At 37.1% G+C, this 16,112-nt stretch overlaps 1 protein-coding gene across 6 annotated transcripts in view; it reads right to left on the bottom strand.

The window, feature by feature from the left end:
- The window catches only part of PDE1A (phosphodiesterase 1A), a 394,734-nt gene extending 379,170 nt beyond the window's left edge, over positions 1 to 15,564 (bottom strand). For 2 of the 6 annotated variants that reach the window (XM_027556049.1, XM_027556069.1), the window contains exons 1-2: positions 15,368 to 15,457; positions 14,977 to 15,087 (exon numbers count right to left, since the gene is read on the bottom strand). In XM_027556049.1, the coding sequence (XP_027411850.1) occupies positions 14,977 to 15,077 (101 nt within the window). In that variant the 5' untranslated portion in view covers positions 15,078 to 15,087; positions 15,368 to 15,457. Of the gene's footprint in view, positions 1 to 14,976; positions 15,088 to 15,320; positions 15,458 to 15,496 lie in introns of those variants that run through there. The other 4 variants (XM_027556059.1, XM_027556035.1, XM_027556085.1 and 1 more) reach the window with 4 other exon arrangements.
- Positions 15,565 to 16,112: the final 548 nt, after the last annotated feature.

The raw sequence follows: 16,112 nt of genomic DNA, 5'->3' as shown, positions 1-16,112 counted from the left end.
AAAATCTATTGTGGGCCCTAGGACTTTCACAACAGTGTGAGAACTTCTTTGGTATTTCTTCAATTTGTGGGTCATCTGCAGTCTGTGGGTCAGCTTTATGGTGGGGCTGATGGCAACCTCCTCCAAAAGGACTATGCCACATGCTGCACCTCCCAGGTCTGCTGCAGCCAGAGCCCCTGTCCCTGGGGCAGGCCACTGCAACCCTGCCTCTGCAGGAGACACCCAAACACTCAAAGGCAGATCTGGCTCAGTCTCTTATGGGGGTCAGTACTCCTTTCCCTGGGTCCCAGGGTGCACAAGCTTTTGTTTATGCCCTCCCAGCATCTCTGGTGAGTATGAAGTTTGAGTCCAAACATAATTTTGCCTTTCCTATCATCTTTAATAACCTGTTGATGGTTGTTCTGCAGCTAGCTGCGATTTTGGTGTCCTTGCAGAAGATGAGCACACATCCTTCTACCCACCATCTTAGCAGAAATTTGATTTTGAAGGCTAGTGGGAATTGACTACAGAACTCCCATAGGACTGGGGAAACAGACTTTTGAAGGGCACAAGAGTCTGTTTCAGAGGTCTGGAGGAAGCATGGGTCTACAGTGGCCTGCTGCTGCATCAGGAGCATTGACTCTAACAGTCCAGGGAAACAAGACCATAGTGTGGCCTCAGGCCAAATTACAGGGAGTGAACACAGCCCCACCCATCAGCAGAAAATGGATTAAACATTTACTGAGCATCACCCGCCCACCATAGCAAGATGCAGGACCCAGTTTCCCCCACAGGCAGTGCCCCCCATCAGGAAGCTTGCACAAGCATTTTATACTCATCCACCAAAGGGACGACAGTATGAAAACCACAATCATGGAAAACTAACCAAACTGGACGATATGGACTACAGCCTTGCATAACTCAATGAAACTACGAGCCATGCTGTGTAGGGCCACCCAAGATGGATGGGTCATGGTGGAGAGTTCTAACAAAACGTGGTCCACTGGAGAAGGGAATGGCAAACCACTTCAGCATTCTTGCCTTGAGATTCCCACAAACAGTACAAAAAGGCAAAAAGATATGACACTGAAAGATGAATGCCCCAGGTCGGCAGGTGCCCAATATGCTATTGGAGAAGACCAGAGAAATAGCTCAAGAAGGAATGAAGAGCCTGAGCCAAGGTGGAAACAATGCCCAGTTGTGGCTGGGTCAGGTGGTGAAAGTAAAGTCTAAAGTTATAAAGAATGATATTGCATAGGAACCTGGAATGTTAGGTTCATGAATCAAGGTAATTCAGAAGTGGTCTAATTACCATGGCAAGAGTGAACAACGACATTTAGAAATAAGTGAACTAAATGGACTGGAATGGGCGAATTTAATTCAGATGACCATTATATCTAGTACTGTGGGCAAGAATCCCTTAGGAAAAATGGAGTAGCCCTCATAGTCAACAAAAAAGTCTGAAATTCAGTACTTGAGTGCAATCTCAAAAATGACAAAATGATCCCTGATTGTTTCCAAGGCAAATCATTTAATCCAAGTCTATACCCCAACCACTAATGTAGAAGAAGCTGAAGTTGAATGTTCTGTGAAGACCTACAAGATCTTCTAGAACTAATACCAAAAATAGATGTCCTTTTCATCATAGAGGACTGGAATGAAAAAGCAGGAAGTCAAGAGATAACTGGAGTAACAAGCAAATTTGGCCTTGGAGTACAAAATGAAGCAGGGCAGAGGCTAGCAGAGTTTTACCAAGAAAACGTACTAGTCGTGGAAAACACTCTCTTCCAACAACACAAGAGACGATTCTACACATTGACATCACCCAGATGGTCAATATCAAAATCACATTGATTATATTATTTGCAGCGGAAGATGGAGAAGCAGTATACAGTCAGCAAAAACAAGACCAGGAGCTGACTGTGGCTCAGATCATGAACTCCTTATTGCCAAATTCAGATCTAAACTGAAGAAAGTAGGGAAAACCACTAGGCCATTCAGGTGTGACCTAAATCAAACCCCTTATGATTATACAGTGGAAGTGACAATAGATTCAAGTGATTAGATCTGATAGAGTGCCTGAAGAACTATGGATAGAGGATCACAACATTGAACAGTAGGTGCTGATCAAAATCATCCCCAAGAAAAAGAAGAGCAAAGAGGCAAAATAGTTGTTTGAGGAGGCCTTACAAATAGTTGAGAAAAGAAGAGAAATGAAAGGAAAAGGAGAAAAGGAAAGATATATCCATCAGAATGCAGAGTTTCAAAGAATAGCAAGGAGAGATAAGAAAGCCTTCCTAAGTGATCAACACAAAGAAACAGAGGGAAACAATGGAATGGGAAAGACTAGAGACCTCTTCAAGAAAATTAGAGATACCAAGGGAACATTTCATGCAAAGATGGGCACAATAAATGGCAGAAACAGTATGGATCTAACAGAAGCAGAAGATATGAAAAAGAGGTGGCAAGAATACACAGAAGAACTATACAAAAAGGCCCTAAGGATGCAGATATCCATGATGGTATAATCACTCACCTAGAGCCAGACATCCTGGAGTGCAAAGTCAAGTGAGCCTTAGGAAGTATCACTATGAACAAAGCTAGTGGAAGTGATGGAATTCCAGCTGGTTATTTCAAATCCTAAATGATGAAGTGGTTAAAGTGCTGCACTCAATATTCAGCAAATTTGGGAAATTCAACAATGACCACATGACTGGAAAAGGTCAGTTTTCATTCCAATTCCAAAGAAAGGCAATGCCAAAGAATGTTCAAATTACCACACAATGGCACCCATTTCACACGCCAGCGAAGTAATGCTCAAAATTCTTCAACCTAGGCTTCAAGAGTACGTGAACTGAGAATTTCCAGATGTTCAAGCTGGATTTAGAAAAAGCAGAGGAAGCAGAGATCAAATTGCCAACATTTGTTGGGTCATAGAAAAAACAAGGAAATATCAGAAGAAAATCTACTTCTGCTTCATTGACTACATTAAAGCCTTTTTGACTGCATGGATCACTACAAACTGTGGAAAATTCTTAAAGATTTGAGAATACCAGACTACCTTACTTGACTCCTGAGAAACCTGTATGCAGGTCAAGAAGCAATAATTAGAACTGGATATGGAATAATGGACTGGTTCCAAATTGGGAAAGGAGTAGGTCAAGGCTGTATATTGTCACCCTGCTTATTTAACTTATATGCAGAGTACATCATATGAAAAACCAGGCTGGATAAAGCACAAGCTATAATCAAGATTGTAAGGAGAAATACCAATAAACTCAGATATGAAGATGACACCACCCTCATGGCAGAAAGCAAAGATTAACTAAAGAGCCTCTTGATGAAAGTGAAAGAGGAGAGTAAAAAAGCTGGCTTAAAACTCAACATTAAAAAAAAAAAAAAAAAAAGATCATGGCATCTAGTCCCATCACTTCATGGCAAATAGATGGGGAGGTTTGAAATAGTGTCAGACTTTATTTTTGGGGGCTCCAAAATCACTGCAGATGGTGACTGCAGCCATAAAATTAAAAGATGCTTGCTGCTTGGAAGACAAGCTATGATCAACCTAGACAGCATGTTAAAAAGCAAAGACATTACGTTGCCAACAAAGGTCCATATAGTCAAAGCTACGGTTTTTCCAGTAGTCATCTATGGATGTAAGAGGTGGAGCATCAAAGAACTGACGTTTTGAACTGTGGTGTTGGAGAAGACTCTTGAAAGTCCCTTGGACTGCAAGGAGATTAAACCAGTAATCCTATAGGAAATCAATGCTGAATATTTATTGGAAGAATTGAAGCTGAAGTTGAAGCTCCAATACTTTGGTCACCTAATGCAAAGAGACGATTTATTAGAAAAGACCCTGATTCTGGGAAAGATTGAAATCAGGAGGAGAAGGGGACAACAGAGGACAAGATTGTTGGAGGGCTTCATTGACTCAAGGGACTTTAGCTTGAGCAAACTCTGGGAGAGAGTGAAGGACAAGGAAGCCTGGCCTGCTGCAGTCCATGAGGTTGCAAAGAGTCGGATATTACTGAGAGACTGAACAGCCACAATATGACCACCCTCTGAGATTCTAAATACTGTATTATAAGGCTTATCTTTTGGTTTTGGTTTTCATGTAATCTCATCTGCAATAATCTCTACCAATCCATCAAACCTTCTTGACCTTCCAGCCTGAATTAATGTTGCTGCTAAACAATACAGTCCTACCAATGAACACCCAGGACTGCTCTCCTTTAGGAGGGACTGGCTGGATATCCTTGCTGTCCAAGGGACTCTCAAGAGTCTTCTCTAACACCACAGTTCAAAAGCATCAATTCTTTGGCACTCAGCTTTCTTTATAGTCCAACTCTCACATCCATATATGTTCATTGGTAGGACTGATTTTGAAGCTGCAACTCTAATACTTTGGCCACCTGATGCGAAGAGCTGACTCTTCAGAGGGACAAGGGAGGATAAGATGGTTGGATGGCATCACTGACTCAACGGACATAGGTATGGATGGACTCCCGGAGTTGGTGATGGACAGGGAGGCCTGGCGTGCTGCGGTTCATGAGGTCACAAAGAGTCAGACACGACTGAGCGACTGAACTGAACTGAAACAATACAGCTTTACTAGCTGAAGTTGTTATAAATTGCCCAATTATTGGTTTTGTTATTATGAAACAGTTTTTTAAGTTCTTACTTTATGTAATTTTCTATTCTAATGTACTGAGAATACAATACTAAACAGATGCCAAATGGATACTATCTCTCCCCTCTTGTTACCTCTTGGGAAGTTGGAAGGGTTACCAGGAAGGCAGAAAATCCTTCTGAGCCACAAGGGAAGCCCCCAGTAATAATGCATGAAGTACAATTAGAGTACCTAGACGGGTCATCTTATCTAGTCTCACATAGTCTTGAATGTTTTTTCATGGATTTTAGTGATATTCTGATTAGGCTTCAATTTTCTCACCTGGTCTTTCAGAAATCCAGCTTTAACTTAGGTACAGTCTCCCAAAGATACCTCCTCTTTACAGCCTATAGTTCCTTTTCACTCCATTTAAATTTAGTCTTTTCTCCACAAATCCCTTTTCCTATTTTTTGAGTGAAAGATTTAGCTTCTCTTCAACAGTAAGACTCTGGTTTATAGAAGTTAAAGATTTCTGTTTTATAGAAATTTAAGCTTGCTACTCTACCTAGAAATTCTAGGTATTCTGTTTTTCTACTTTTAAAATTAAAGGAATCAACTAAGATTTTAATTCATGGGAAAATTGGTGGAGACTAGTACTCTTGCTGGAGAAGGCAATGGCACCCCACTCCAGTACTCTTACCTGGAAAATCCAATGGATGGAGGAACCTGGTGGGCTGTAGTCCATGGGGTTGCAAAGAGTCAGACATGACTGAGTGACTTCACTCTCACTTTTCACTTTCAGGCATTGGAGAAAGAAATGGCAACCCACTCCAGTGTTCTTGCCTGGAGAATCCCAGGGATAGGGGAGCCTGGTGGGTTGCTGTCTATGGAGTCGCACAGAGTTGGACATGACTGAAGCGACTTAGCAGCAGCAGCAGCAGTAATAGCATAACTGATGTTATTTGTCATGGGCTTGCTTCCCTGGTAGCTCAGTGGTAAAAAATCCACCTGCCTGTACAAGAGACACAGGTTCGACCCCTTGTTGGGAAGATCCCTTAGAGCTGGATATGGCAACTCACTCCAGTATTCTTGTCTGGGAAATCTCATGGACAGAGGAACCTGGAGGGCTATAGTCTATGGAGTCGCAAAAGAGTCAAACACAACTTAGTAACTCAACAACAACAACAAATGTTTTTGTCAGTTTTAAACAGACAACTAGTTTATACAAAACTAAAAATTATAAAGACAAAATAACTTTCAGACCCCAAAATAAAGTGTATTTCTTTTACATAATCAAACCAATTGCTTAAGTAACAAAGAGAGAGGAAAGGAAAATAAGAATTCAATCAGCTTGCTTTCTTATCAACTCTATATCATACGAAAAGATAAGTGATGAAAGACAATAAAAGTTGAATAAGAATAAAAAAGGGGGGAAAAGTTGTACAGAACTGAAAATTAATTGGGCAAAAAAACTTAGAATGTCATTTTATGGTGTTTGGCTATGCACTGCCTGTTCACAAAATACAGGAACCAAATAAGCAACCATTTCACAGATTTGACTTTCTCAGATGAACTCATTAAAAATTAGCTAAGCCTAACCAATGTAGCTAAGTGACCAGACTCCAAATCAGCTCTTGGCTGCTGTATTATTCGTACACTACTGATCTGGTTTCCACAATTTACTACCTCTACTGCTTTATTTCCTCCTCTCCTTTTTTTCCTATCATTTTTAGCTCAGTCAAAAATTAGCAAATGTTTCAGAGATTATGAATATAAAAATTCAGGTCACTATTTTCTTACCCTCTCCTACATCTGGAAAGATAATCTTATAATGGAATGATTCAGATAATAGAAGAAATATTCTGGTAGGGAAGAACAAAATGCAAAATCACTTTCTCCTTTTTCTTTGTGGTTGCAAGGAAAAGGACTAGAAGAGTGGGAACTGGGCCTTCCCATGCCCTGCCTGACCTGTTGTCAGGGCAACAGGATGTGTGGGGAGCCCTGGCGTTCCCAGTGCCTGTTGCCAGGGTAACAGGATATGAACCATCTTCTCTTATGAAACTATTCAGTTTCTCTGCCATATTCTATGTTTCTCTTTTATTTGGTGGAAAATTATATTTGTTCAAAGAAATCTAAGAGCCATACAACTTGAATGCACAGGCTACTGAGTGATTATGTATTGGAAGAAATACTGTGTGTATGAGTATCATGGATGTTGTTACTGGTGAAAATAGCATGGAAGAGAATTTTATTGGAATGACTTTCTGAAAATAGGGACTTCCATTTTTATTTTTATAATCTCTGAAATATTTCCCAATTTTTGATTGGGTAAAAGAAATGAATGATAGGAGATGATGAAAGAGGAAAAAGTTAGCAGGAAAAAACTAGAAGCCAGAGAAGTATATAAAAAATTAGAGGCTAAGAGTTTGATTTTAGTTGTATATCAGTTGATGCCTATACACATCAACTGGGGTGGGGCGGTCTATGTATGTGTATGACAAACCATCTTGCAACTTAGTAGCTGAAAACAATAAACATTTACTATTTTGTCATGATTTTGAGGAAGCTGGATAATCTGGGAAGATCTCAGTCACACATCTGATCGCTGATGGTCTGTTGGGTCTAGAGGAGCCTCAGCTGGAAATGGCTCATATCTGTGCCACATGCTTATTCTCCGATAGGCTTAACCAGGCTTCTTCCTAGAGTTCCAAAGAGCAACATGACAGAGTAAACCCCAAAACATAAGCCCTTCCCAAGCCTTTGTTTGTATCTCATTTGCTAACATCCCATTGGCCAAAGCAAGTCAGCCAATACACAAGCTCAGGGTCAGTATGGGAGGGATAATCCTAGAGTGGATGCAGGAAGTAATGAACAAACTAGACCATATTGTAATAGTTAATAACAGCATGAAAGAATTCCTGGAAAATAGAGAGCTCTTTGGAAAACTTGACATGTTAAAGCAGAGATGTGCTGGGGGATGAAATATCAAGAGGGTCACACAAATAAAGATACTTTTGCATATTGGAACCACCAGGAGGTACCAAAGATTTAGAGAATTTTTAGATTTCAAAAGAGCTCCTTAACCCACCTAGTAACCATTTCCAAATATGCTCTAAGAAACAATGAGGGAAATACTTATATGCCTTTATCTATGGGTAATAAAGAAGAATAAACTCCACTTAGGTGATTTTTCTAAAATAAACAAAGGAGAAATGCTCACTTTAAAAAAGAACCGTATCATGTGCTTAAAATCCTTTATAATACGGAAAGAAGAGAAAGCATAGCAAAAATAAAATATTTAGTGTTAATCATTAGAACTCCTGGCTTTATTATCATTGGTAAATAAAAATCTTCTGAGACAGACCTCCTGATGTTTCTACTGTGCACGGTTATCTTTCTCTGTTGTTTGGCTTGCTAAAGGCCAAATAAATTAGAATAATTTTGTAAGAGTCCAAGCTCGAAAAGGGCAATCGAGTTTAGGAAAGGTCAAATTCCTTTTGAAATTCTAGCTAGGATCATTGTTTAAATAATTTAATTAAAGGGATAATGGTGGTACATACCCTAGAAAAGGAGAGAAATAGAACTGGGGAGTTTCCAACATCTAAAGCATATGCCAAGTGATAACTCCCCTTAGTATTCATCTTTGAGTATTCAGAATTAGGCAAACAGATGGCAGGATTGTGGAAAAATCAAAATAAGAGAGCAGTTTTTAACTCCTGAAATGTCAGGTTTTATAGTGAGTCTCAAATGTTAAATGGAATTATCTAAGTCAGTATTAAATGAAACAGGTATGGACCTAGGTAGCTTGTTCACCTCCTACTAATAGAGGAATGTTAGTCAGGTTATTTAATGTCTTTGAGGCTCAGTCTTCTCATCAGAAAAACAGGATAATTTGAACCATGTAAATCTGAACTATATAGATCAAAAGAAAAATATTTTAGAAGGAATAAAGCACAAAAGAATTATAAAGTGTGATTGTTACTATGATTCACTTATAAGGTGATTTTTAAGTAGTTTTTTCTTGGCTTGCTCCAAATGAAGTTTATTTTTAACCAAGTCTTAGAAAGTCCAATTTTAAATGAATTAAAGCCATCATACTGTTGCTTTTCTAATAAGGAGTCTATTGTGATTTTCTCCCAATTTATCAAGGACCTGATTCATATACAAAATTCCAAGAACCTTCTAATGCTCCATGATTATGTAGAGTTTAATTAAGGCGGATTTCTGTTTTGCTGCCCTGTAGACAATGGCACTTAGAGATTTTACTACTTTTTCATGACTCATTATGAACTTTCTTTGAATAGCTATAAATATGAAAATTTTACCCACAAGAAACTATTTGCTTTGAGCATTTTGGGGGTCTGTTTAATAAAATTTTGTTTTTAAATATTTTACAAATTATAAAATAAAATATAATCTCTTTGAACATCTTCAAGAAATTGTAGTTTAAAGGAGAAACCAAGAGTCAAAATGTCTCACAAATATGCCTCTTACAACTTGTTAACATTTTTATGACCTTTCTTAACAATAAATTGTTATTTCTCAGATCAGGTATGAGGAATACCAGGATTCTCATAAGCCTTTAGCACTCTCATCTGTTTAATAATGCTAATGAACAGTTCCTTTCAAATCCAAATGGCTTATAGCACAGTCCTTTCGGATGGGAATCAGACTTGCTCAAATATTTAAATTTGATTAGCTGACTGAAATATGTTAGAATAAAGCATAAAATCTAATAACATAATGGTAGTTTGGTATATTCTAAGATGAATTAACAAAAAGAATGACCATGGGACATGACAATAATTACTTGCAAATAAACTCTCTTAAGAATCAGACCTAGACAGGGATAAGAAAAGACCTAATGAGTGGTTTTCAAGCCGGAGTGACTCAGGAAACCAGATTAGCCCTAGGTCATACCTGATTATGGAGACCTAAAATCTATTCTAAGACCACTACAAAATGTTGAACAAAAGACAGTGAATCCATCAAGGCAATTGTCTATCAGTGAAACTCTCAAGACCAGTTTGCTTCTCTTCCTCAGCATTTTATTCTGCAATAACAGGCTCTTGTCCCAGAGAAATGTAAATCCTTGAGAGCAATTGTTCTGGTAAAGAGAAACCTGGCGTAACCTGGCGTTCTCCGTGAGACCACATCCACTGAGCTAAAAGAAAGCTTTCTTTTCTCATCTTGACAATCCTGCTCTATCTACTGATTCTGATAAGAAAATTACCTTAAAAAATAGTATTCTGCTTCTGCATATATCATTAGTACTAATGTTGATACACTTAAGGTTTCTTGAATTCTAGATACTGTGCTAAGCAGTTTATAAGCATTAATGAGTTTAATCTTCCCAACAACTATAAAAGGGACTTACCTGGTGGCTCAGATGGTAAAGCGTCTGTCTATAATGCGGGAGACCCGGGTTCAATCCCTGGGTTGGGAAGGTCCCCTGGAGAAGGAAATGGCAATCCACTCCAGTACTATTGCCTGGAAAATCCCATAGACAGAGGAGCCTGGTAGGCTACAGTCCATGGGGTCGCAAAGAGTTGAACATGACTGAGCGACTGAACTGAACTGAACAACTATAAAATTGATAAAGATATTATTCTCATTTTCAGTTATGCATTTTTTATAATTTTCACTATCTTGATTCTGGCAACATCTAGATTCCCAGACACTAAAAGTTCCTTCTAGGTGGAAAGACCTTTTATTGGAAAAGCTTTCCAGACCTCTCTTTGCTGCTTTTCACACTCTTTCACAAAGAAAGAGAAGCAACATTTGGTTGGTGAATTGTGCAGAAGGAATTAGACTTAGGTATATTAAGCTGTCCTTTTCAGGAGGTGTGGAAGGGATATTCTACTTGTAAGAAAGCATATCTCATATGTTAAAGATCATAAGGTAAATTTAGGAGAAGTGATTTTGTTTCCGTTTGGGAAAGTCTACAGTTTGGGGAAGTAAGTTGAATTCAGAAGCATTTTGGCTTCTTTTGCTACAAACCAAAAACCCTACCCTCCATTAAAAGTTTAGTTTTTCAATAAAGCTGTCATTTCTAGGGTTTTCCTGGTAGCTCATACAGTAAATGATCCGCTTACAATGCAAGAAACTTGGGTTCGATTCCTGGGTCAGGAAGATCCCCTGGAGAAGGGAATGGCAACCCACTCCAGTATTCTTGCCTGGAGAATCTCATGGACACAAGAGCCTGGTGGGCTACAGTCCATGGAGTCGCACAGAGTCAGACAAAACTAAGCAGCTAACACTTTCATACTTTCACTTTCACTGTCATTTCTATCTCCATCTATGGACTCCTGTATCTGTCCCTCACTTAATTCTGAACTTGGGCAGAGATTATATGTGTCATTCATTAGCCTCTCTCTTGTCCCAATATCTAATGGGACAGATATCGATTTTTGTCCATCTTACCTGAAGGATCACCTCGTGAGAGAAGTCATCCCTGACTATCCAAAATATCTTCTCCAAGTAACTCTTGATCACATGCCATGGTGCATTTTCTTCAGGTCATTTCTTACTCCATTTTAGCTTACTTTTCTGTAATTTACTTTTTTGTCATTTGTTTCCTCATCAAGAATGTAAGTGCCTGTGCCTGACACAGTACACAATCAGTAGGTATTTATTGAATGACTCAATAAATGAATAAATAAATAATTCAATTTTACAAATAAGTGAAGTTTGAAAAGCTAAGAATCTTTCCATGGTCACTCAGTTAAATGATGGATAGCATTAGAAAATTGACTGTTTCCAGAGTTCAATTTCTTAATCTCTAAGGTATTTCACCTCAACAATGTCCATTAGAAAAACTATAAAATAATGTTATGTACAACATAATGTTATGCAAGGAGATTAATTAAGATTTTATCTACACACCAATATAAGTTTCATGAGATGGTTTTCTTCAAATTAGTTTTATGACTAAAGAACTGATTTTCTTAACTGATTTGCCTGGCTAAGCCATCAAAAGAGTCACATACTCATCCACATGAGAATAGAGACTGGGATTTATCAGCGATTTTATCATGACACACAAAAAGATTATTTTTAAATTGAAAAAACTACTATCTATAAATGAAAAAAATATAAAATCTTCAACTTTATGCATAGAAAATAAGAAACTCAACAACTTTGCAAAGACAACTGTTAGAAACCCGTTCTCAGTGTGTAAGAAGTAATAATATAGGTCCCAGGGTCACAGGAAACTTCTGAACCAGAAATTTCATCAGATGTAAAGGTGGCAAAAGAATTAGGAAGTGTTTTCCAAATCCTAAACAGCTGGTAATTAATGGACAAGTATATGATTGTTTTAAAGGTAGTTTATGAAGAACATGATGCCATAGTCATTTGCTAACATTTCTACCATCAGAGATGGTGAGTCATTGTGTAGAACCTAAATTGTCATACTGAGTGACAAATTCGTAGTACAAGATGGATTGAAGAAAGCTGAAGAAAAGAGCCGCAACTATAAAAAGAAAATGAATAGAACAAAGCATACAAGTCTACATCAGAAACAGGAAAGGAAAACTGTTTCACCTTTGTTCCCACAAAGAACAAGAGATTTCCTAGCACATCACTGAATTTGCTGTTTCAATTCATATTGTATGAGGAGATTTAAAAGTTCAGTGAAAGAAATCAACAAAATGATAGAGAAGAATTGAAATTTTAACTCAGTTTACCAACATTTTCACATGTGCTACAAAACATAAAACTTACTTCTATGGACGGAAAAAAAAAAAGTGTTCTAAAATATAATGTTATATAAAAACACTTATCAAATACTTTCTATAAATATCTACCTGTAGTGATTCTTGTTTGCCATTTTTAAGGTATACTGGAATTACTTTATTTTACTTTAACCTTTGTCTCTATTTTTGTTTAACCTCAGAAATGTACTTATTGTAAACCCACTTAAGAATAGAGTATACTGTTGAAGAAAATAAACGCATTTGTAAAGTTTGCATTTTGCAGTGGAAATTTTTTTTTAAAAATTACTTTCCAAACAAACATCCAAAGGATTGAGTATTTTTTTGCCAAACTAAGAAAATTATTGTAAAATTATTTGATAGCATTCATAAGTAACATAATTTTAATTGTCAATACTTAAAACTGGAATTCTAATACCAGACATTTCAATAAGCTAAAATTCTGTTCGAGTCAATATAACATTTTAAATAGGCAAGACAATCTCAGCAATGGAATAAGAAGTCCCCCACATCGTGCCTTTGAATGCAGACTACACAAAAGACCATAATTAAACAATTTGGTTGTCATTAGTCATGCAGATTTTAGATGCAGAGCTTTTTGTTTTGACAATTCTAAACCTGGAATACTGGAAATGTCTTAAGTCAAACTACAAGTTAAAATAGTAACAAAATGAAATTCTCTCTTGCTTTGGGATGCAAAAGCGTTCAGTTATTTCCATCAGGTTAGCCATAATTAAAAAAAAAAAAAACTGGTAAGTAATTTGGTCATTCAGTGTTCTATATGGTCATTCAGTGGTTCCACGTAGACACAATTCAAAATTTATATAGGTACATATATAATACTATCCAACATCCATGTTGAATATCAAGTCATGAAGCTCTACTGCTAAATGATTCTATCACTTTCTTCTGAAAACAAAAAAGAGAAGTTGATCTTTGAGAACAAGTGTTAAAGTGAAAGTTGGATAACTTTGTCCTAAAATGTTAGGTAGACACACATTCACTTTTTAAAATTTTTAAAGACATATGCATAAACTCACTATCATACATCTTCATGCATTCAAATAACTGCAGAAAAATAGAACAAACTAAAAACCAAAACCATCCTGTCCTGCTAAAGGGAAGAAAATCTAAACTAGGTTGAAATATGAAATATAATTTTTCCAGTACAGATGTTCAACCACTCATTAGGTTAGGATGCAAATCACCTGATGACTGCCAATGCCAATGTCTAATTTTCATCTATGCTGATTAATTTTGTAAGCTGTTGTTTGCTTTTTAGGGTTATTTGTTTCACTAGAGAACCACCGCTACAAAAAAAAAAAAAACTCTGTGATTTCTAAACCTTCAATGAGTCTTGGAAACATATTTCTCTAATTCATTCAAATGATGTAAAGATGGCTTCCTTTTTAAAAGTGATTCTCTGTTAAACGTTGTTTGCATTATTAGTGAGGGTGCTCTTATACCAGTGCACTGTAACACAATGTATTACTTCAAGTGTAAGAAAATATACAGTGAACACTAATATATAAACATCATTAAATACATCCAAATAGAGGAAAGTAGAATTTTTACCTAACATAGTTTGATGTATTTTTTCTTTAAAAAAAACCATATATATCAAGACAGCAACATTAAATTTACTCAAATGTTGCATTTTATACAACAATATGTATATATAACATTAGGAATAAGAATCCTGAAAAACCTCTGTATCTCACAGTATAGGATTCCTTCAGCTATTATTATAGAAAAGCAAATATACTTTCATCTGAAGTTTGCAAATATGCTAAGGAATTGCAATGGCCTGTAAATATTCATATTTCATATTTTTATCCAAATATTAAATATGATTTTACAATTATGACATAATTAAAATAAAGCATATAAACATACTGTACTGGAACACTAAGCAGGAATAATTTACATACATTTGGAAAAAAGCCTAGATGCTGTTTAAATAGCAAGGTAAGTAGCACTGCAATTAAAGTTTGACTCTGGTACTTACATTTCAAGCAGACATAAGCACACTTCTTCACCCATCTTACAAAAGTCTACTTTATACCATGAGCTATTCTGTACTCTCAGAAGTGAGTTGGTTGATTTAAGCCAAAATTCTCAAGCAAGTTTGGTGTGCTGCTAGTAATTTTACAACATAAACTTTTTCTCCTTAAAATGTATTATTAAGTCATAATGAATAAGCACAGTCGAATATAATGATCTATTATCATATTAATCCTGTCCTTTTTCTTCAAAATCTAACCACAAAGAAATAAGTGCTAATAGCAATCTCTATTTATCTGAGAGATATTTTATTTCCGCAAGTACCCCGGCAAGCAGCTTTTCTAATTACTTTTCTGCATATCTAAGCCATGTATCTAAGTAACACATACAGAATGTATAAAAGAAGCCATGCAGTCTAACAATGAAGTGAATTCTCAGGGAGTTACCTTACTTTACATAAAATATACCTGCACAAAAAACTATTCACCCTTCAAGCAAGTTGTTAGCTGAGACTGACACATCAAAAAAAAAAAAAAAAAATCTTTCTAAAGGAGCCACTAATCCACAGTCAGAAAGTGCCAATAATTCAACATGTTAATACTCAAAAAAATTTTTTTTATCAGAGAGGTGGATAAAAACACAGAACCAAGCAAAGAGCTTACTCACATTCCTTTCAGGCGTTGCCACATTTTTTCAGTCTGTTCTCCAATGAGATACTTAAAAGTAGTGTTTTCCAGTTCTTCAGTTTCTGTAGCAGTAGACCCCATGATGATACTCCTAAGGCAATACATTTACAGTCAGTTTCAGCAGCTAGAACAAGCATTCCTCAGTCCACTACAAATCTTAAACAGTTATACAGTAGCATCTCTTATCTATCAAAACATTGCAGATTTACTGAGCTGATGGCAGCTTCTGCCAGAATTGCTATTGACTTTGACAGGCATATCCACTGTTCACCACATCACCCACCCCCCTTTCAAGCAGACAGCAGTATAAACAGATCCTCTGACCTCACAGAAACAATCGGCACATGTGAGCCTGCTACTGTACTACTGACCGACTGAGCGTTCCAGCTCTCCCCAAAGCAGCTCATCTGTTACTGTTCCATGCACCGAAGCACATCAGAATTCCTACAGTTTCTGAGATCTATTATTCAAAACAGAAACATGAATGACTTTTAGCGCACCAGAAGAAGCTGAATTCCTCTCTACCAACGGAAGGAGGGCTGGATGTAATAAGAAAACAGATGGCAGGAACCAGTATCTGCAGCACCACCCTGAGAAAAAAGTGGCTGGTTTAAATGCCAAGGTTTTTGTCTCTCAGTTGATCTGGAATTTAAAGAGTTAAAAATATACAAGGCTCTAATGATAAATTCAACAAATATTAATGACAACAATGAGAAAAATAACATAAGAGCCATACAGAAGACAGACCACAGAGCTCCACAGGTTGTTACTGAAAAACAGATGTACACCGATGATGCTCCAATCATGCTTATTCACCTTCTCCTAGCAACTCTACACAGTAGGTAACTGCCAATTTAACAAGTGGAAAACACAGCAGCTGCACACAGACTCTTCAGTGAGTCCCTTGGGGATTAAAAACTAAATAAATAAGAGAAAACTAACGTGTATGCTTGTGTGCATGTGTTGAAGGGAAAGAAGGGTAGGGGGAGTAGCGGGGGAAGAGAAGATGGAGAAGAAGAGAGAAAACGATGCTGTGCTGCTTGTGCATTTCAGAAGAAAAACGAGAGAAAGTGTACATAAAATAATCAGAACTGAGTCATCTGCCAAATTCCCAAC

Source organism: Bos indicus x Bos taurus, chromosome 2 (assembly GCF_003369695.1).
Source record: "Bos indicus x Bos taurus breed Angus x Brahman F1 hybrid chromosome 2, Bos_hybrid_MaternalHap_v2.0, whole genome shotgun sequence".
NCBI lineage: Eukaryota > Metazoa > Chordata > Mammalia > Artiodactyla > Bovidae > Bos > Bos indicus x Bos taurus.
Note: the sequence above shows the minus strand (reverse complement) of the source record. Positions and strands in the feature narration are given on the sequence as shown.